The sequence below is a fragment of the Mesoplodon densirostris genome, chromosome 11, assembly GCF_025265405.1.
Source record: "Mesoplodon densirostris isolate mMesDen1 chromosome 11, mMesDen1 primary haplotype, whole genome shotgun sequence".
Taxonomy (NCBI): domain Eukaryota; kingdom Metazoa; phylum Chordata; class Mammalia; order Artiodactyla; family Ziphiidae; genus Mesoplodon; species Mesoplodon densirostris.
The window spans coordinates 20,654,025-20,677,782 of NC_082671.1; the positions used below are offsets into that span (position 1 = coordinate 20,654,025).

At 36.2% G+C, this 23,758-nt stretch overlaps 1 protein-coding gene across 1 annotated transcript in view; it reads right to left on the reverse strand.

Annotated features, from left to right (window-relative positions):
* Positions 1 to 23,758, reverse strand: part of SOX5 (SRY-box transcription factor 5) — a 739,414-nt gene that overhangs the window by 33,825 nt on the left and 681,831 nt on the right. The window contains exon 11 of the mRNA XM_060112407.1: positions 5,544 to 5,721. Coding sequence (XP_059968390.1) covers positions 5,544 to 5,721 — 178 coding nt within the window. The remainder of the gene's footprint in view (positions 1 to 5,543; positions 5,722 to 23,758) is intronic.

The window sequence follows — 23,758 nt, forward strand, 5'->3', positions numbered from 1 at the left end:
TTATTTACTTCATTTAATTATTTTATGTAGGACTTTTCAGTTGTAGTAAAAGTAAGGGCACATGAGGTTCAAGTAATTTTCAACAAATAATAATTTTTTCTTCTATTTTTTGAGGTCACTTAATCATCATCAAATTTTTGGCACCCTGATATGTAGCCATTTCTTCATCTGTGAAAATTCTTGAGAATTAGATAATAAATGTGAAAGCAATTTGTAAACTGTAAAGTGCTAGGCAAATATTAATTGTCAGCTGTTAAATAATATCCCTAACTTCCTGATAATCCAATGGCTTTCTGTGAAATGGTTACAATATTGTTCAATAACCCACTCATAGAAGTTTTTTCTCATTTAAAAAATGTAAATTAATGAAATTTTAAGGTAAAATCCTCCTTCACATCATCATATTTTAAATTAGCAAGTTGTAGAAATAACATATCACATTACTGGACTTGAAAATATTTCCCTTAATTTTACTGAATCAATGTGCGTCTCCTCCATTTGCTTAGTGAAGTTTTAATTTTTATGTACTAATGGCTCTGAGGAATGAACGGTAAGAACAGTATGTTCCAGTATCTTCCAAAGACATGACAGAACAAAGACTGTAGGTATCTAAAGCCTCAGTCTGAGACTTTCATCCGCTTATCCTCCAGACTTAGCAAAACGTATGGCACAGAGAAGATATTCAATACTCATTTATGGGATGAATGAGGGAAAGGATAAATAGATGACTGAGAAGAACACCTAAGGCAGAGAGGCTGCAAATAGGCAACAACTAAAAAGCAAGCAAGCAACCCAGAGACTATGACTGTAAGTCCTCAACCTCCACTGGCTGTGAGTTTGAGCAAGTTACTAGGTGGTCACGTACATTTGTTTTCTTAAAATTAAAATAGCGGTAATAACCACAGGACTGTCTACATTGGGACAGGGACTTAGAATCCCTGGGTAAGCACTTAACTTCTTTTGTTTTTTTTCTTTTTGCTCTTGGGATTATTCTTAATTGGAAAAATAGCACACAATTATACATGGATTTTCTTTCCATAAGAAAATACATATTTAAAAAAATATTTTGCTAGGGCTTTCCTGGTGGTGCCATGGTTGAGAGTCCACCTGCTGATGCAGGGGACACGGGTTCGTGCCCCGGTCTGGGAAGATCCCACATGCCGCAGAGCGGCTGGGCCCGTGAGCCATGGCCGCTGAGCCTGTGCGTCCGAAGCCTGTGCTCCGCAATGGGAGTGGTCACAACAGTGAGAGGCCCGCGTACCACAAAAAAAAAAAAAAAAAAAAAAAAAAATTTGTTAAATACAAGCCCTGGGTATTACACAACTGCTGACTCAATTTCAGTCTGTCCTGGGTTGGGAACCAGAAAGAAGATTCATAGGACACAAGATATACCCAGTTCACTTAAATTCAAAGCACACAAACCAAGTATCAATAGTATAGCATTAAGCTAAACAGCAATGGCATCAGGAGTTCTTGAGACATCTCAGGTGCAGATGTTAGGCCCTTGGCCTCGGGAGGAATATTCCATTGCAAGAGATGAAACTGAAGTGCGCGGGGATCACTTCAATTTAGGAATGAAGCCCCTCTCATCCCTCACTTAACTTCTATACTATTCCAAATAACTCTTCTTGGAGAACAAAGCACTTAGCTTCTTTAGGCCTCAGTTCCTTACCTGGAAAATAACAATTTCTGACTAGATGACAGGGATATTTGCTCTGTCTAGTTAAAGGTCTACAATTCTAAAATAAGCTGCAGTGAAAAAATAGACTAAAAATGCTTTGATAAAAGTTTAGAGTGTTACACATATGCACAGCATAGGTTGAAAAGGCCAATAAGGGAAAGATAACATCTGGTCAAAAGATTCTAAAATTCTAAAATTACCCATCATTCTTCTGGAGCTGCCTATCATTTGCATACCATACAAAAGCATTCTTATAGAATACACTGTAATATTGCTCACCAACCTCAAAAACTCACTTTCTTTATTTGTAGCTAATAGATATATAGCAAAGAGCCGCATGTCATTAACGATAACTTAAGTTATCTTTTGGTTTATGGTTTTCCATGGATTATTAATGACATAACATATTAATTCTTCTTTCAGGGGTGACCTTTACAACACCATTAATGCTCACAGCTTTTATCCAACTACATTATTACTCATTACAGTTTCAGCTTTCAACATCTGCATTTGTTGAAAAGAGAAAAGTAAATTGTAGTGGCATCAAATCCTTGGAAAATATGAGGGATGTGTATGTGGTGGAGGGACATTTCAGGGAAAAAAATAAGAGAAGTTTTAGTAGTGGAAAAAGTCAGATGATAAATGTCATTAAATACATTCTTGTCTTTCTAAAATATTTTGTCATATTTAATCCTTGGAATGCTGAAGTAAAAAATCCTCACATGACAAAAAATGCAAATATATTAGTTATTCCCTTAGTTAAATATTCCAGTTCTGGGGATATTACAAAAGTAGCTCATATACCAACACTGTGATATTTATGAGCTTTCATGTCTATTATGCAAGTGAATCATTCTTGCCAAATAAAATATCTTTTTCTTTTACATGCTTCGGACATGAAAGCAAATCTTATCTTCGTGTCCATTTAGGATGTTGAGCAGAGTAACAGAGAGATCATAACAGAATAGTGCACAACGATAAAAAGAACACATATGCCCCAAACCATTTTCAAACTTCTCAAAACCTCAGTGTTCACTGTTTCTTTTCTCACCGCTGTCCCACTGGCCCAGACTGACTTCCTCTTTGCAAATAATCTGGAATTCAACATTGTAGAGATAGAAGCATTTGAAATACACTCCTTCTGTCCATCCCACAATTTCGCTGTCACTTTACCTCTTTTTTCCTCATTTCCTTCAATCTTAGAGAAAAGAAGGGGCATTTCTTCTTTCCAAAGGTAATCCTCTCTCATTTCTTCTTGCTCTGTCATCACCCCTGCACTCTTTCATATCTACAGATCTATCCAACTCACGTTTGTTTAAATATATATACATATGATTTCCTATTCTAAAACCTGCCTCTACTCAGCCTTCTCAAAATACGATCCCTTCTCAACCCCAAGGTTACAAGAAGACTGATCCATATATCAGCTGCACTTTCTGTCCTCATGTTCTTCAAATCTTTATAACTGAAGTTCTGCTAAACCATTCTACAAAATCTCTCTGTTACAGTCTACATGGCCACAACCTCCAGCTAAATCCTAAGGCATTTCTTCTTCATGTTCTTTAACTTCTCTACGGAATATGACACCATTGAAGAACCCCTCCTTTTTCAAACTTTCATTTGTCCTAGGCAAACAGGCCATTGCCTTATCTTCATTCTTATTCTAAGATCCTCACTTGTTCTTCATCAGCTTTCCCCCTAAAATAAGTGTGGTGCTTTAAAAATATGTTCAAAGATACTTTGATATTCCTTCCTTCAGAGTTGGAGCCTAATTCCCCTTTCTTTGAGTTGGGCTGGACTTAGTGATTCTCTTATAACGAAAAGAATAAAGTAGAGCTGACTGTGTGTGACTTTGGAGACCAGATCATAAAAGGCAGCACGGCTTTCTCTCTGCTCTCCCTCCTGGACCACTCACTCTGGAGAAAGTAAGCTGTCATGCTAGGAGCAGCTCTATGGAAAGACCCACGAAGCGAAGAACTGAGGTCTACAACCAACAGCCATGCAAGTAAGTCATCTTGGAAAGGGATTGTCTATCTCCAGTAAAGTCCTAGGCCCTGGCTTCCATCTTGACTGGAACTGTAAGAAAGACCCTAAGCCAGGACCACCCAGCTAAGCTGCTTCCAGATCCTGACCCTTATAAGCTATGAGATAATAAATGTTGGCTGTTTTAAGCTGGTGAGATTTAAGTTAGCTACACAGTAAGAGATAACTAATACAGCAGGTAATACCTGTGATTCTTTACCCCACTTCATTTCTTACCATATACTTCTTATATTCTTATTTGCTCTGATGGCTTCCAGAACCTCATTATGGAATAATTTCCATGTCTAAAATTCTAGCACCTCTTTCACATATCAGATTTGCATTAACAATGTCCTCCTGAACTTCTCTATCTAAATGGCTTCTTAAGTTTCAAATTCAACACATACTGAATTTTTATGTTTACGTTTTCCCCCAAACCTGCTTCCACTCTGGTCTTCTCTTTCACCGTTCAGGGAGGCACTATTCTGTCTATTTTATAAATTCAAAATCCCAGACTCTTTTTCTCCAGCTTGAACCTCACCCGGTACGTTCCACCGTGGATAAGTTACATCAATTCTTCTTTAATGATACCTCTTCAATCTATTCTCTCCTTTGTTTTATCATTGCTTATTTCTATTTCATGTAACTTACTCTTGTCCTACGCTAAAACAATGACTTCCCTGATTCCAGTCCCTTTCTGCTGTCAATACTCTTCTTAAAGTTCTAATCAGATTGGTGTCTGGAGAAAAAGTCAAAAATTTCTTAGGATAGCATCAAATCAGATTCCATCTACCTCTTTCAGTTTTAACTCTGATCACTTTCCACTATACTCATTCTACATGTTAGCCAAATCATTTTACTCTGGGTTCTATTTTACAGCCTAAAGTGCCTAGGGATGCATCTCTTCTTAAAGGCTCCATTTGAATTAGCCTATCCTTCAACCTTCCCAAATAGAATCTAATACTCCCCTCTTCTTGACTCTAGCATTGTTATCTGTGCTCTGGAATAGCACTCACAATAGCTGATTTGTACTATTAAGATACATGACTTCCCCCCAGCTAAACCCTAGCTGAGGTTTGTGCTAGCTGGTCTGTGCTAGCTTCCTCATAAAACTGTATGAAAATAATAAGCATCAATAAATGTGGGTTGAAGTAAGCATTGGGTTGGCCAAAAAGTTCTTTTGGGTTTGCTGTAAGATGTTATGAAGATCCCAAACGAACTTTTTGGCCAACCCAACATTTACAGTCTAATTTACGTGTTACTAAACTAAAACTATTGGAATTTCTTAAAAGTTGGCTTATAGAAGCATTTTCTAGTCTCTACTAAAATGACAATTATGGAGAAGCAAAGAGACCTACTTTTTATAATACTTTGGTGTGTACAAGTTAAGTTTCAAGCAACTTGGAACTGAGAAAAAATTGACGTCCTGATGGTTGACTGCTGATCCAGGCAGAATGTATTTCATCATTATGTATAATTTGTACACATCACACAAAATGGAAATAAATTTAAATGACTGAAAAGGCAAGTCACCTAACAACAACAGTCTGGAACCATCGCTCTCTGTGATTAGTCAGGCCTCTTTTTCATAAACTTAAGAACATCAGTTATATCAACAAACGTAACCAGTTCCATTAGATTCTCAGGGGGACATTGTAACTTGGATTTCAGTCATAAATTTCAATTGCATGTTTAAAACAGACCTATGAGGTTCATCATATTGAAACTCTCCTATGGAACTACAGCCATGCAGAGGGTATGCGTGATTTGCCATTAAAAGATGCTTTCATTCAATTGCCATAAACAGAAAATCAGCAAGAACAAAAGAAACAGAACTTACCTATTGTGCTAACTCTGGCTGAAGGACTAGCTAATGATGCTGGGACAGAGGCTTTGAGGGGGCCTGCCCCACTGTTTATTCTCAGAGCTGGCATATGGGGAGAGGTGGGTGATGTGGGTGATTTGCCATCAGAGGTCTTGGGTTTAGCTGATAGGTTCAGTGGCTGTGCCACTTCATCCTGCAATGATCATTAGAACATGAGCTGTGATAAGGAAAGTCTGATTAAAAATGCCTAGAAAAACACAGGTATACTGCCGGTCATTTCCCATCAAATACTCTACCAGTGATCTTAACATTCAGTCTGAACATTACAGTGTTTGGTTAGCTGTCAACAACGGCACTTTCAACTACATATCATAAAAAACCTTTGGTATAAGAGAAAGTACATGTGCACTCAACTATCCAGAAAGCATATAACTCATGACACCTGTAAGAAATATTCTTAAAGAAGATATTATTTGTACTATTCATTTTTATTGAGAGACAATGCATAATTCGCATGAAACTATGATGTAGATTATTTTTTTTTCAATCTCCAAAGAATAGGTGTTGAGTCTCAAGCATCTTTGGACCCTGGTGCTTAGAGTACCCAGACGTCCCATCATGGAGGGGCTAAATGGTGTGTACCTCTGATTAGAACTGTTCTACAAATTAAATACAAAAAAGAAGAAAACTTTCTAACTTTCTTAGAAAATAATCTTTTCTCCTAGGTTTCACAGAAACACTTTAGGCTTTGATCTAAAAATGAACATAAACATAATTAGCATTATATTAATATATACTATTTATTTATATGCAACACTGTTCTAAACACTTAACATTATATTTTTAAAAATCCAGATTTGTTTTCCAAATTTTCCTTACAGTGCACTACATGGTAGTATGAAGAGCTGCATGTGGTCAGCTCAGCATGTATGGCAACTTCCAATTGTTCTAGGTCAAGTTTACATAGTTTACATTCTATTTTATACCTTTCTTTTGGAATATTGTGTCATTTGTACTTTATTGTTTACCTTATATCCAATTTTACATAGGTATTATTGGAGAACAAAAATTTAGTATCCACTTAGGTTCATCTTCATGAGTTAAGAACATAAAATATCTATCAGTAATAGCAGGATTACTTGTTGAAAGTGGAACAATTTAGAATCAAACGGTGTGATGTGGTGACATGGGAACATATTAATTAATATGTACAAAATTTGATGTATATATTTACCTCAAAGTGTTGAAATAAGTCACTTTACAAAAGTGGTTAAAATGGTATATAATATGATATTTCAAATTTATATTTTTAAAAGTGATTTATTGTTATTTGATTCCATGGTTAGCTTCACTTAGGAATCATATGAACAGGCTAGGGAAAATTACACATGAGCATTTTTTTTCAATTCCATTTTCTGTCTCAGAGAAAATAACAATTATTTGAAAGCCCATGAGATAATTCAAATGGCAATCCGGGATCATGTTAGATGTATAATAAATTAGTGACCATGATATCAAATTTATATGAATTCACAGAATCCTGGAAGGAAGTAAAATAATTCCATGACTGGCTCAATATACAATTTTGAACTAAGCATTTTAAAAACTACAGGGCAAAAATCACTTCCAGATCTTTCAACATTTAGTTGAGCTAGTCAGCCACAATCCTTATATATGATGGCAGATCCCCAGGAATATTGCCTTTTTTTCCCTATACTTCTTCTCAAAATGTGATCCTTGAACTGGTACCATCAGCACCACCTGGGAATTTGTTAGAAAAGCAAATTCTCAATCTTAGCAACTTTGGAGGTAGGTTCCAGCAACCTGTGTTTTAACAAGCATTCCCAGGTGATTCTGATGCATACTAACATTTCAGAGACACTGCCTTATATAGTATAAAGGGAGATTATTAAAAATTTTATTTAGTAGGCTTCAAAACCCTGTAAAAATCTTCCTTAATATAAGGAGGTAACATTAAATATATGTAATGTTATCTCAATCTTTAAAATCTTATCAGAACATATCATATGCTAATAACAATAAATGAAAAGGTATATGCATAATAAACAAAATGCTACTGAGATTCAGTGGGCCGATAAGGATTAGAATTCAGATTTTCTCCCCCTTATTCAGCCTAAATATCCTGTCATATCGGAGCTTTATCAACTATTTACTATGCAACTGTAAATATTCTAGGCACTTTTTCCCTTATGAAAGTTGTACCTGCTTAGTCCTTTCTATATGAAACTACAGGCTTTTGTCATGATAGCCTGAAAACTTCTTTTGACAGCATCACAACTCTTAGAAAAGTTTTGAGGGGATACTTGGAGAAATTACAGGTCGCTGTCTCACTTGACTGTGCAGAAAGAAAGGAACATATTCCCAGAGTTGCAACAGAGATTTATGAGTACAGAGGAAATCGAGTGTGAGCGTGTGTACTGGGGGAGAGGTGGTGTCCATGAAGATGATGCAGACGTGGGTGCTGATGGGGTGAAATGTCATACACTTAGCTTTAAGCATTAAGAACTATTACATGCACATACTAAAAAATGACTACTGAAAGCACTGATTAGAGCAAGAGACCCACTGGAAATCTTAAAATTCTCCTGTATTCGAGGCAGCACAGGAGTCTGAAAGCCAAAAAGTGCAAAGCCCCAAGGACATAATAGAGATTGACAGTTCCAAAGTTGATAGAAATGTCATTCAAAATTGCCCTTTCATTCTCTTTCATTGTGTGACCAGGCTAATAGTATATTAATAAAACCCACATGCTTGATCCTTATACTGGTAACTATATAAATAATTTTGACCCATTATATGATATTATTTCACATTTGCTTCTTTTCATAATTTACTACTGAGCTACTACACCAGTAGTATCTTATTATTTAGGAGAAATGTGAAAGCTTAGCATGATTAACCAGTATTCTTAACAAATAAAACAAACACTGGTGGCGCAGTGGTTGAGAGTCCGCCTGCTGATGCAGGGGACACAAATTCGTGCCCAGGTCCGGGAAGATCCCACATGCCGCGGAGAGGCTGGGCCCATGAGCCATGGCTGCTGAGCCTGCACGTCCAGAGCCTGTGCTCCACAACGGGAGAGGCCACAACAGTGAGAGGCCCGCGTACCACCAAAAAAAAAAAAATATATATATATATATATATATATATATATATATATACTTTACATATAAAAGAATGTAAGTAATTTTCAAGGTCAGGAAAGCAGTGGGAAAGATAACATTTCTATCAAGTACACTGTCAGGCAGTGAGGAAAGCGATTCCCTTTTAATTACTTGTCCACTTGTTGAATGATGTTGTCAGTTGAAACTTTTGGAAATAGCATATTTCATACTTATTTAATTTATACAGAAAGTAATAGTTAAGAAGAATCCTATGTAGCTGTTGAGTAGCTCTAAACTTGTATATGATAATTATAAGGCAAGCATTTAAACTTAAGTAAATGTGTAAGCTAGGGTAAGCAAGTTTTAACTAGTTGAAGGCTATATTCTACATAGTTATGGAATCACTATAAATATTTCAAATCATTTATTTAATCTTTAATACTGTGAAGTAATGAATAACCTCAGAAAGGAAACTAATGCTCAGAAAGGTCTAATGAAACCCAGGTTTTTGGACTCAACATACAATACTCTTTTCATTTACATGATGAATTTAAACTTAAAGAGATGTTGATGAAATATAATTTCTGGAATTCAGCCCTAACCATATAATTCTATCACATAATAAACCACATAAAGGTCAGTACACATGCAATAAAATGAACTAATACACACATTTGGTACTGTATACATTAGTTTGAAAGTTAAAGCACAAATTGTTAACTTGTTTTGGTGATTTTTTAAATGCTTCTCTATTCTCTATACCATATAGCATCGAAAATTTCCTTCAGTAATGCTAAAGACTTATTAGACCATTCTTTGAGAAAAATACCAAAGGTTCATGTACAATATGGCAGAAAATATAACAATTCACACAATAATGTGTGAGAATACTATTTTGTACATCCAAATACGTCCAAAAGTTTTAGGAACCAATTCATGATTATACGTTCCCCTAATAAGGAATTATCTAATCTTAGTTAGATAAATATAAAATCATTAACAAGAATGCAAAACGAGGACAATCCAAAAATCATATAGTTCAGCCATGTTCCACTTATTTAGCTACTATGACTTGTCTCAAAGCAAACATTTCACTTAACATCAGCTTGTGGTCACAGTACTAGAAATATTGTGGCAGTTCTAATGAATTTGTATCCCAATCCCACACACATAAATTATAAATGAGATAAAGAAAAGAATTCGACACAAATATATTGCCTTAGATGCACTGAAGAAATACCAGTTGTGATCATGAATGCAGGGATGACTCCACAAAAACTTAACAAACACTGTAAAATAACTATATAAAGTTAAAATATATTTCATTCACATGGTTTTCAAATCATAAGTTTATGCTAGGAAAAACATGTTACTCTATTATAACTGTATCATATCCATAATTTTATAATGTGCAGAGACCAAATTAGTTAGGAAATCAAACATAATTTATCAAAGAAAAACCATTCTCCAGAATCCTGGAGGGTTATTTCTCTCTCCCCACTCCTTAGCCTTCATTCATGTTTTTGCTAAGGAATTTTAATAGAGAACAGGGATACCAGTAAAGAAGTCTACTTCTTTCTTCCTATTTGCACTCTTGTCCTTCACAACATAGAGCTATACCCACATGCAGGATTCTGGACCACAAGATGTACCATTAAGGGTGTGCAAATGATTATATCTTTCAGAATAAAACTTTCATCTTTATTTACTTCTTTATTCATTCTCATTATCTAATTGATGATCCAGTTCATGCCATATCACACTTGTCCCCAAATTCTACCTCCTTAAATATTTACCTAAAGTAGTTACTGAAAATCAAACATTAATTTGGCAGTTAACAAATTTATAGCACTCTGATGACAAAGAACAAGAACATATACATTTATTCAATCATCCATCCATTCATTTGTTATTTATTGAATGGAATTTCAACCATTTAATAATGGCTATTATATGTTGGGCATTAGAAAAATGCAAATCACTTGACATCTAGGCATGTGGCTTTGAGACTTTAGTGTTGTGTGGCCAGTAATAAAGGAACAAAGAGGTGCATTTACTTTTTATTCAAGCCCTAGGTATAGAGGTATGTGGAACTGTGTCTTATTTTAGCTGAATGCTTGAAGGACAGTTTGTCTATGCATTTAACACGTTGTTTCATTTATAAATATGCTTTGATTCTTTAATAGCCATGCAATGACTTAATAAAATATATATATATATAATTTCAGGCTACTTCCTGTGAACAATTTGGAAACTGTCCCCATACATATCATAAATACTCATGTGAAGTAAGTAGCAATACTAACACATGGGAGAAGTAAAAGCATTCATGAAACCTGCTGCAAAATTAATCACAATACTGCTATTATCCTATCTGATGAAATAATCCTATTAAATTAAGTAGGGAAGCTACATGACAGGCTGAATTGCACAATGTGCACTGAGGCCGTACCTCTCTTCCCTAGCTTGTGTTCACATTCATCTTTTGCTTCTTCTGTACCTATTGTTCACTGTAAGAGCCCTCTTTCACCTTTCCCACCCAAATAAGGCTTTTTTTCCCCTACGGTTTAGTAGAAAAAAACAGTAAACAGTAGAGAGAAAAACAAAACAAATATCATGAGATCTCCAAAAAGACTGGTGTGTCCTTGATTTTTCCTTCATGAAGAATTTAGATGAGAAAAGGTTTACATTTATGTGCAAGACTCAATTAAAGTAATATAAGATAAAACAAAGTGTAACAATCTTAAAATTATTTTCTTAGCTCCTGAAGAATTAGGAGTCCTACTCAGGTGGCCACCCCAACTCTATACTTAGTAGCTTCCCGTCACCGGAAAATCAAGTTTATCACCTAAGACAGCATGTAGTCCCGAAGTCCTTTTCATGAACACACCCTTACTTTTGGACTTCCAGATTGCAAGATGCCTTGTTAACCAGGTAGAGAGAACTCCAGGAATTCTCTGATAGGTATGCTTTTGCTGTGTTAAAGTTACGATTAGACTTAATTGCCATTTAAGTTCAAGTCTTAAGTTATTTAGCTGATGGTAATATGGTCTAGCTTCTCATTTGCCTTCCTCATTTTGCCATTTTACACTTTTGCTTAATGTACACCTGCTTCTTTTAAAAGTGTATGTTAGCAGTGCAGTTGGGGAACACTTGCTTCAATGTGGTAATTACACATCGCTTTTACATTTATCCTGTTGGCCCTTAATTAATTGAAAGGTGTTCAAATCATATTCATCATTTAATTTGTTGTTTAAAATGCCCCCTGTTCTTTCCCTGTTAATACCTTGATAGATAATTTTCCTTGTTTTCTGACTTCATTGATTTAAAGCCTCAAAACTGTAAATTATACCCACAAACACACCCATACATATATTTGAAAACAAGGAGAGGAAAGATTGTGGCTTCTGCAATATCAGTAATATTTCACATTCACTTTTTAATGAAAGAATTTCTTTGAAATTTCTAAACCAAATAATGTCATTCTTTCTACATACAAAGTTCTTCTGTGATAGCCGGCTTCCACGATGCCCCCCCCCCTCAATAATTACTGCCTCCTGGTATTCCCCTGTGTATTCCCCTCCCACAGTGAATAGGACTGATCTACATAAACAACAGGATACTGCAGAAGTGACAGTTTGACTCCTGATGCTAGGTCATAAAAGACATTGCAGCTTCTACTTTCCTCTTTCTTGAATCACTTGCTCTGGGGTGGCAGGGTTCCTCAACTTCGGCACTATTGATTTTTGGCTGAATAACTCTTTGTTGTGAGTGTGCATTGCAGAATGTTTAGCAGTATCCCTGGCCTCAACCAGTAGATGCTTGTAGCACTCCTGTCCAAGTTGCAGCAACTGAAATTATAGCCAGACACTGCCAAATGTTTCCTGAGGGACAAAATCACCCTCAGGCGTAAGTCAGTTGCCATGTTGTGAGGACACTCAAACAACCAATGGAGAGATCCACCTGGCAAGGAACTGAGGCCTCCTGCCAATAACCAGTACTTCCAGTGAGGCATGTGAGTAAGCCACTTTGCAAGTGGATATACTAGCACCAGTCAAGATTTCAAATGACTGCAACCCCAGTGAGTATACCAGTACCAGACAAGCCTTCAAATGACTAACCTCAGTTGACAACTTGATTGCAACCACATGAGACTCTTAGCCAGATCCACCCAAGTAATCTACTCTCAAATTCATGACCCACAGAAACTGTGTGAGATAGTGTTTGTTGTCTAAAGTCACTAAATTTGGGGATATTTTGTGAGGCAGCAATACTGAATCCATCCTCTAAAAGAGAAGACTGTAGCCAATATATGTTAAGTTCTTACGTGATTCCAAAGTATTTTTTTACCAAGACCTCATTTTGACTCCTGGAAAAATACTTGTTTCTCATTCTTCAACCATAATATGTGAAAACATTTCATGAATCTTCCTCAGTTTTATTTATTTTGAGAGCTAGCTGTCATTCTTTTCTCCTTTTTCTTTCCTTCTCTTTTAATATTTCTTCTCCCTTCTCTTGAACATTTCTAACTTAGCTTTTGAGACTTTAATTTTAGATAAACTCTCGATCTAACTGCTACTTTTTATTTTCAAAACGTTCTAAAAATAAACTGTAGAAATATAGTTTCTGTACATTTACTTAGAAGAGTGTCATATGGGAAGATCTTTAGCTCACAATACCAAATGAAAACCCACTCACAGAAATTCTGCAGAGTAAATCTTCTGAACTATTTGAAAAGGAGAAGAACAGGAGGAATACAAGTGTCAACGATAATATTTGATGAGAACAGTGATAACACGAAACAGTATAAAATGTATGGTGTTTCAGATTCACCTTTGTTTAACCTCTGGTCTCTGGACGGCTTCAAATTCCTAATAATAATCGTTATTTTGTCCTATGGTATTCATTACATCTGGATGATTGCTATTATCTTTTAAAATGATTTACAGTTCTTCTACCAAGAGGCTAAAAGAAAGCACAGAGCAGTAAGAGTTGATGTTAATAATCATACCAGTTCCTTTTATTAAATTCTAACTGTAAATCTCCAAAAGCTTTTAAAAAATGCTTTTAGAGAAATTAGAGTTGGTCATTCCGTGTACAAGAAGAATTAAATGTTTTCTTGCCACCACCTGATCAGCCCTTAAACTAATAATTAGAAAACATTTGTCACTGTTACTTTTCTGTTAGCTCCACTTAAATATATGTGAAAGAAAACCCCAAGAACTCCAAAGTTATCAGATGTTGGAATGGATTCACATGCAAAAAAGCAGAAGTCCTCAGAGCAATACAGATTCACAACATGAAATTTAAGGAAGTAGAAGCCACACTGATCACATTCTACTACCACCTCTGTGGTGGGGATGGTACTTCTACCTGTACCTGAATGTACAGAACCAACCTCTCTACCTCAATCTACAAAAGGAATTAATATCAAAAGAACAGCAGAACAATATAAACAACACCAATACAAATGAGTGTAGACTCTTTGTCCCACTGGGGTCACATAAAGCAGAGGTAGATATATCACATGGAGGCCTATTATTCAGGGGGAGGAAACACTCATAAAACTGTGAACAGAATGAGTTGATCTTGCAACAAAACAAAATAGAATACTTGGAATACTGAGAGGGCTAAAGAAAATTCCTTAAAAAATATCTGGGGATTCAATCTTTTAGGGATTGAAATTTTTCGAGATCCTGGGAAAAGTTTGGTCTGGTTATAAGCAGATAGATCATCTTTATTTACTTATTAAAAAATTTTTTTTCAACATCTTTATTGGAGTATAATTGTTCTACAATGGTGCATTAGCTTCTGCTGTATAATAAAGTGAATCAGCCATATGTATACACATATCCCCATATACCCTCCCTCTTGCGTCTCCCTCCCACCCTCCCTATCCCACCCCTCTAGGTGGTCACAAAGCACCGAGCTGATCTCCCTGTGTTATGCGGCTGCTTCCAACCATTCATTTTACATTTGGTAGTGTATGTATGTCCATGCCACTCTCTCACCTCGTCCCACCCCACCCCTTCCCCTCCCCATAGATCATCTTTAAATAGCCAACCCAGGAGAAAAAAGGAGAAGGCACAGTCATACATAAGTCATTTAATACTAACTCTAACTAATTAAATCCAAGTCCTCATTTCCAATTCCTCCACATGCACGTATAGGTTCTAATGGGCACAAATCCCCAACTGTCTAGTGACCCCACTCTGACTGACTGTTTCATGTTTAATACAGTTATGACAGTTAACCACTGAATTGGTGTATTTTTGGGAGACTTGAGAAAGGGCCAAATCGTCTAAGGTACAGAACTCTGGGGAAGGATGGACATGCACACGTGTGTCTGTGTGTATGAGTATGTGTGTGTGTGTGTGATGGATTTGACAGTGAATGAAACATAAAGCAAGAAGGTTAGGGAAGACTAAGGTAGCACCCTATTATTAGTGACTATAACAATCATCCCACTGTATTTCATTTTACTGCATTAGTTGTTTTCCTGAATTGTTGATGACAAAATAATCAGATTTTAAATAGATTAAGAAGATTTTACTCTTTAAAGGGATCTTTATGGATTAGCTGAGTACTCCCACTCTTTACAGAACAACTTTCTTGAGGGTAGGCATTAGTATATTAATTGTCTTTTATTACCCACATACACTTTGAATAGAAAAAATACTAAATATTAACTAATATATAATTACATGGACAGTTAAGTTTAATCACTGACTAACTCTTGATAAATTCTGTTTCTTTCTCTTTTTTTTTCAGAAAGTATTTTTAAAATTCTTACATCTACATACAATGCAAATGTCATTTTGACTAGTGAATAACAAAATAGGAGCATATGCACCACCATAAGGTACCCCTCCATATTTGAATCTCTTCAAATGAATTCCCACCACTTGAATTTCAGGGTTCTTCCCAGTCTTCAGAACTTTGCTCCCCTTTCTTTTTGCCCTTAGGGTTGAAGCCTTGACATCTCTGGGACTCACTGATTTCTACTCAGAGATGTCACCTAACAGAGCCATTGTTAGGAACTTCTTAGTGACAGGCTTCATATTAATTATTTAAAATTTTATGTACATATGTATGTCTATGTTGGGTCTTCGTTGCTTCACAGGGGCACAACTATTTGTTGCAGTGCACGGGCTTCTCACTGCGGTGGCTCCTCTTGTGGTGGAGCACAGGCTCTAGGCACGTGGGCTTCAGTAGTTGCAGTGCGCAGGCTCAGTAGTTCTGGCTCGTGGGCTCCGGAGCACAGGCTCAGTAGTTGCAGTGAACGGGCTTAGTTGCTCCGCGGCATGTGGTATCTTCCCGGACCAAGGCTCAAACCCGTGTCCCCTGCATTGGCAGGCGGATTCTTAACCACTGCGCCACCAGGGAAGCCCCTTCCTATTAATTTGACCTGAAACTTTACTAGGTCAGTACGTCCAAACTACAACTCTTTTCCACTCCATTCATTGCAGAGAACAAGCGGTAGTCATTGAAAACAAAGGATTAAAAGTCCAAAGATAAGTAAAAATAAAACGTAAATGCAAAACTCATTTCTCTCACTCCCACTTATCTTAACCCAGAGCAATTTTCACCCGTCAGGTTAAGAGCAGTATTAGTGATCTTCCTGTCTGAATATAGATTTAGAAGAGTTGTCCTATTTGCCCTGGTCTTATTTTTTTTTCTCATGTGATAGGTTTATTCTTTAATTTGTTCCATAAGCATCTTTTTAGAAATTATTCCCAACTGTGCTAGTCATGGGGGAGAAGGAATTTATATTCCAGTTGGTGAAGCAATATATAGACACTAAATGACACAACAGTTTAAGGCTATGGAAGCTGCTAGAAAATTGTAATACAGTTAGTTAACTCTTGGACAACTTGGGGGTTTGAGGCAGTGACTCCCTTGCACAGTCGAAAATCTGAGTATAACTTTTGACTCCCCCAAAACTTAACTACTAACAGCCTACTGTTGACTGGAAGCCTTACAGATAACATAAACAATTGATTAACACATATTTTGTATGTGATATGTATATCTACATATATTTGTATGAATTCATGACATACCTAACGTTTTCTTAATTTCTTCAATATTTCTAGGCTATGCAGTTTGTCTGCAAGTTTTTTCAAATTGTCACAAATCTCCAAAAACCTTTCCAATATATTTGTTGAAAAAAACCTTTGTGTAAGTGGACCCATGCAGTTCAAACCCACGTTGTTTAAAGTCCAACTACATTTAAAGAAATATGATTGTGATTAATCTAAAAGAGTGTCATGAAAAAAATTCTTCTGAAAAAAAACCTATATTTTATTTAGTCTAGATTATTTAGACCAAACTTTGTCACAAATGTGGTTGATTCACTAGTCTAGGACTGGGATTTGTATTTTGGATCTTAGATGTTTAATTTAAGTGCAATTTCCAGAACTTTTTCAAAAGGTTATAATTTCCTTATTCTGTTGATCCTGAAACCGCTTTTTCTGAAGAGTTTGAAAACACAGAAAGGTGTCAGGGGCATGAGCTCTTAGAACATTTAGTCCTATAAAATTTGCTACTTGGGATTAGATGATTATTACCAGAAATAAAGATTATTTTCCCTTCCCTGAGATATTCATCAAAAGCAATTACTTTCTAATTGTGACTGACAAAGTATTTTTTTTCCTTTTTCCTTTTCTCCTAATTAACCTACTAGAGAGTGAATAAAATAAAAGGCATGGTATATGCCTAACTGAATACAAAAATTATGCAATTTTTACCTGGGAACTTCTCCCCACTCTAAAAGAAATGCTGATTTTATAAAGCAATTTTGTCATCAAGAGAGCTAGTTTCGGGACTTCCCTGGTGGCTCAGTGGTTAAGAATCCACTTGCCAATGCAGGGGACACAGGTTTGAGCCCTGGTTCAGGAAGATCCCACATGCCATAGAGCAACTAAGCCTGTGCACCACAACTACTGAGCCTGCGCTCTAGAGCCCATGAGCCACAATTACTGAGCCCATGAGCCACAACTACTGAACACTGTGCACCTAGAGCCTGTGCTCCACAACAAGAGAAGAAGCCACCGCAATGAGAAGCCCGTGCACCGCAACGAAGAGTAGCCCCGGCTCACCGCAACTAGAGAAAGCCTGCATGCAGCAACGAAGACCCAATGCAGCCAGAAATAAATATATAAATAAATAAATTTATATAAAAAAAGAGAGCTAGTTTCCAAAGAAGAAATAAATGCTAATAATTCTGTACACTATTGTTACATAAATATTTGGGGAGAGTCAATTAAATATCATAAAATATATAAAAGTACATTTACTAAGCTTAGTAATCCATATACTATTTAAAATAATTTGAATACTTTTATATCTGTTCATTTTTAATGCTGATTTTCTAATACTATTCAATTTACTTCCTGACATCTAAACTTTACAAGTTACAAAAGCATCCTCATATATTTTGTCTTACTTTAAGTCTCACAGCAAGAGTGTGAGATATTATCAATCTCACTTCACAGATAAAGAAACTGAAGTTAGAGATATTCAAAGATTTGCCAATAGTCATAACTTTATTAAGCTTCGGACTCAAACCCAAGTCACTGGGCCATAAGTCTAGGCAACTTTTCAGAGCTGTCTCTTTCTCATCTAAATGCCAACAGGGAAAAAATTGTTAAGCAATAATTTCTTTGAAAAATCAGACTAATAACTGAAATCTGGCAGTTTCTTCTTAATTCTGAAGAGATTTTTATACCTCATTCTGATAGGGACCATTAAGAGCTCAATCTGGGTAATATTAATCAGGGCCCTTGCAAAAAATTTATCATATGAAATCATGAAATATTTTAACAAAATAGCTACAAGTAAATTCCAAATGTATTCATGTATCTAAATTATACATCAAAAGAGTACATATTTCAAGTAAATGCCATAAACATCCTCAACACTATTATTTAAGTGGACTTATTTTATTTCAACATAAAACATATGTCCATTTATATATATCCAAATGCTGCCCAGTCATTTAGAGAGGAACTAATATTACAAGAAATGAAGGAGAGGATGGAAAAGACCTTTAGCCCACCTAATGGCCTGACCAACGGCTATGAATCCATCCCAGGTTTATTTCAAATGAGTTGTGTCAAAGGTTACCCACAGGCCATTTTATAGTGATTTATAGCTGATGTCTTCAAATATCCTTTTATTTTAATGATAATCTCGATAGAGTCATTGAGGCATTCTTTGTCTTCATGGCAGTGACCAGGAGGGAACTGACGTCTTTAAAAAATTCTAAGGGGTGAGGATTATTTATATAGAATGGCAGTTAAGGCCAGTTTTTATGTTGTACCCTGGAGACAAAATAATTTTTTCTTAACATATTGAAGATGCTTAGCTTGATTATATATTCTGCCTATCATTGTTATAATATTAAATTGAAGGTATAGTCCAAAGAAAATTCAATAAAGATGAAAAGGCTTAGAATTGAGCATCAGGTAAGAGTCTGATTTTTAACTATAATGATCTCAAATTTGTATTAAGGCTCTCACAGCAGAATGATTCTTAAGTGTCTGTATTGAGTTAAGCATGTCGTGAAGCATGAGGAATTGCAAGATTGATTTATCAGATATTCATTTAAGAAATAGTCAATTAAAATAATGTGTAGTGAAACTCAGCTGTAATGCCTCATGTTTAATTTTTCCCAACCCATAACATTAAAAGAATACTACATTCCACAGTCTGGATGGCATAAAAGATTTTATATAGCAATTGTAATGATATCATTACATAAGAGTTTTGATGATATCTTTTAAACTGAACTAAGGAGAAAGAATGAGTGCATTTACCTTAGATTCGACTTTATTTTGAATGTTGCTTTGGGTCATTAGATTGCCAAATAAAATGAATCTGCATTCTTGATTACTGTAGTAAAGAATGGAATATATATATGTTTATATATATAATATCAATAATGTTTATATATAATATCAGCAAATGTATGTATAGGTGAAATATTTCTCTGCCATACTTGAGCAGATTGATTGGCCTAAAAGAGAAGCAGAGAAAGATAATCTTACAAAAGTAAGAGAGAAAATTTTTTTTTAAATTTCCCTCCTAAGACTACTTGAACTGTCAGTTAAACAATATAACAAAAGTAGCTTATATTAGTATAATCCTATGCCTTTCATTTCTGTGCACTCTTTTTTTTTTTTTTTTTTTTTTTTTTTTTTTGCGGTACATGGGCCTCTCACTGCTGTGGCCTCTCCCATTGAGGAGCACAGGCTCCGGACACACAGGCTCAGCGGCCATGGCTCACGGGCCCAGCCGCTCCGCGGCATGTGGGATCTTCCCAGACCGGGGCACGAACCCGTGTCCCCTGCATCGGCAGGCGGACTCTCAACCACTGCACCACCAGGGAAGCCCTCTGCACACTCTTAATCTGTCAACATACATAAGGGAGGCCATTCACTTGAAGATGTACTCATAGTAAACAAACTCATGAGGCTAATGTATAAGTCAGAATGTCAATTAATTAATTTAGACCTGACCAAAATATTGCTGAATTTTTTTTTTTTTTTTTTTTTTTTTTTTTTTTTTTGCGGTATGCGGGCCTCTCACTGTTGTGGCCTCCCCCGTTGCGGAGCACAGGCTCCGGACGCGCAGGCTCCGGACGCGCAGGCTCAGCGGCCATGGCTCACGGGCCCAGCCGCTCCGCGGCATATGGGATCCTCCCAGACCGGGGCACGAACCCGTATCCCCTGCATCGGCAGGCGGACTCTCAACCACTTGCGCCACCAGGGAGGCCCGCTGAATTTTTTAAGGTATTCTTCTTTTAAGTTCAAGATACCTCGAAATGCAAATTTCACTATCAGAATTAGGGCCAAAGAAGTAGTACGTATAGTTGGCCCTCCGTATCCCTGGGTTCCACATCCACGGACTCAACCAACTGCAGCTGATAGGGAGGGCCAACTGTACTACACCATTTTACATAGGGGGCTCGAACATCTGTGGATTTTGGTATCCAAGGGGGTCCTGGAACTAATCCCCTGTGGATACCAAGGGACGACTGTACTTCACTCAGACCATAGTAAGGACTGGTAAATTATGTACGCTTCATTACATACGATGTCTCTCAACTGATCAGAACACTCATATTTCCTAAATCCAGTGCATCTCACCTAGACTGACAGGATAGACACCGACAAACCTTACTTTTAGGTTCCATAACCTTTCTGTGCATATGGTCTTTCTACATAGTACAACAGCACTGTTTTACTTTTCTTAGGTACAACTGTATTCCGCTCACGCTGCATTGAGATTATCCTCAACCCAGGATCTTTGATGCTTCCATGTAAGGGGTCCCAAACTCAGTCATATTTTTGAACATAGTATCTTGGCTTACTTCCACAGATGGCTTGCTTATTTGTTTGTCTGTTTATTCTTCTAACAGAACTAGAGTAATGATTATATGTCAAGCATTACACCGGATGCTAAGGATGAATAAGATATACTCCCTACCATCAAGGGACTCAGAGTCATACAAGGGAAGGCAAGTGCAGTTATACAGGTGCTGTGATGCTATACAAGGAGTACGTGTCTATGTAGTGTGGTCACATATGATGGAATAGCCAATCCCACATAGAGGTGACAGTGGAGATAGATCTTATGAGTTGGTGCCAGGCAAGAGGGAAAAGTGGAATGAAGAGGGCAAAAGCATTCCAGAGAGGCAGACTGGCACAAACATAGGCAAAAAGAGGTGAGATAACATGATACATGAGGAAGTGATTCCATTTGGAGCACAAATTGTTGAGATTGGGAGAAAAGTAGAATAACTTAGGCTAGTGAGGTAAGTGGGGCTAGATTAGAGAATGCCAAGGGAAGATGGTTAGATTTCCTCTTTTAGACATTTTTATCTTTACATTTGCATTCTTCTTAAGTTCACTCCCAAAGTTCTAGAGATGCATTACTGTAAACCTTATTTATTTCTTTAAAATTCAGATGAACTCCCACACTCTACTCTTTCATTCCTACATGTCTTTGCACAGGTTGTCTCATTTTCCTTCAAAAACCATGTGAATGGCACATCTTCTGGAAGCCTTTCCTTATCTTCCTATTTCTCCCCACGTTGTCTTGAGAACTTTTTTCCTTTTCACCATATTATTCTTTGATTATTACTTAGCCCACAGTATTTTAATTGGTAGTTTATTTGCTGCCTTCCCCATTACACTGTACAGTGTTAATTATTGTTCTTTTTTATTCTACCAGTGTCCAGTATGTTATAGGTGTTAAAAAGGTGTTTATTGAACAAACCTCAGTATTGACATCTTCTAAAAGTGACTCTAAGAAGCTTCATCTATGAATAACATAGTCATTACATGATATTTTAAAAATAATATAAACCAGTGAACAAACATATAGCATTGTTTCAAGCAAAATGTCAAGTCTATTGATATATCTCTTTCCGAAGGAAGACATTCTTATTTCTATTTTCCCACTAGAAGATATCTCATTTAGGATAAATCATATTTTATTAACTGTGCATTCTAAGTGGATCTTGTTTTTAAAAATAGAATTCAGGGCCTCCCTGGTGGCGCGGTGGTTGAGAGTCCGCCTGCCGATGCAGGGGATACGGGTTCGTGCCCCGGTCTGGGAGGATCCCATATGCCGCGGAGCGGCTGGGCCCGTGGGCCATGGCCGCTGGGCCTGCGCGTCCGGAGCCTGTGCTCCGCAGCGGGGGAGACCACAACAGTGAGAGGCCCGCATACCGCAAAAAAATAAAATTAAAAAAAATAATAATAAATAAATAAAAATAGAATTCATTTCAAAATACATTTTGAAAGAATATTTTTTAAAACTTTTAAAAATATTTCTTTTGTCTCATTAAATTCCTTAATGTTTTATTTAAGATGCCCAGAATTCTAGAACATAACTTGGTTACACCAAAGGCCCAAAAGTTCACCTAACAATAGCTAAGAATATATGACTGAAATAATAACAAAAAAATATACAGACACATGATCTTAGATAATGTTGTATTAATATATTTAATTGCAAAAATAGACATATAGTGAAGACTATATCACAGATAGTGATAACTAAGGTTTCAATTCATATTAAGATTGAGTAGTATAATATAAACATTTAATCTAGTAAACATTTATCGACTGCATATTATGGGGCAGCCACTTAAAATTCAATGGGTAAAGAAAGTGTTTGTAATATGATTAATCTTATGGAATTGATCTTTCCTTCATTTAGTTTGTTGCAAGTCCATAAATTATGGTCCCAGATACAACAGATCAGAATTCCAGCTCACTACAACTCTGTGTATGCTAATAGAAAAAGACAAGCAATACCAAATCAAACAAAAACTACCCAGAGGTTTCTCTTAAAATTGGATCAGAACCATCATTTTTTAGATAAATGACAGCACTATCTGCATAAAAACAGGCGCTAAAAATTCCATCACTTGACCCAAAATTTTTGTCTTGCCCTGTATTTATATAGGGTTGACCTGAATATTGAGCTCCCGCAGACTTAAAATGAAACTTTGATCCTCAAAAGAGTTACACGGAGAAGTGTAGAAAACAAAAATCTGTACCTATTTAAGGACATTCCTACTGCTGTCATAATGCTTTTGTACATACTTCACAACAGCATTTTTTCCTTATGTTATTTTAAGTACTACTGGAAATACCACAAGAGAAAATTTTTTTGCAGTACTTCATCCTTTCTATTTTTGGTCTCAATTTCTTTTTCTCCTATTATGAAATATCTACACTGCCAAAAGTCATCAAAATTGCACAACAAACCATAATAGCTCAAATTATATAATAAACTAGAAAAAATAAGATTCTTTGGTTATTGAAAGGCCCAATTTAAATGAAAGTCTCATATGGAATCTCAGTACTGATAACTGGTCTTGCAAAGAAATCTAACAGAGCTTTAATAAAAAATATTTTGTGGTTTTATGAAAATGTAAGGTTTTTAGTCTTCTCTGGTATTGGCAAACAATTTGGGGGAATATACTTTTTTTTCTATATAAGTATACTTTTTTTTCTTTCATATTATTTTGGTAATGTAAAACCTGTAAAGTAAGAATTCTGGTCTTCATTTTTCTCTAAATTTAGA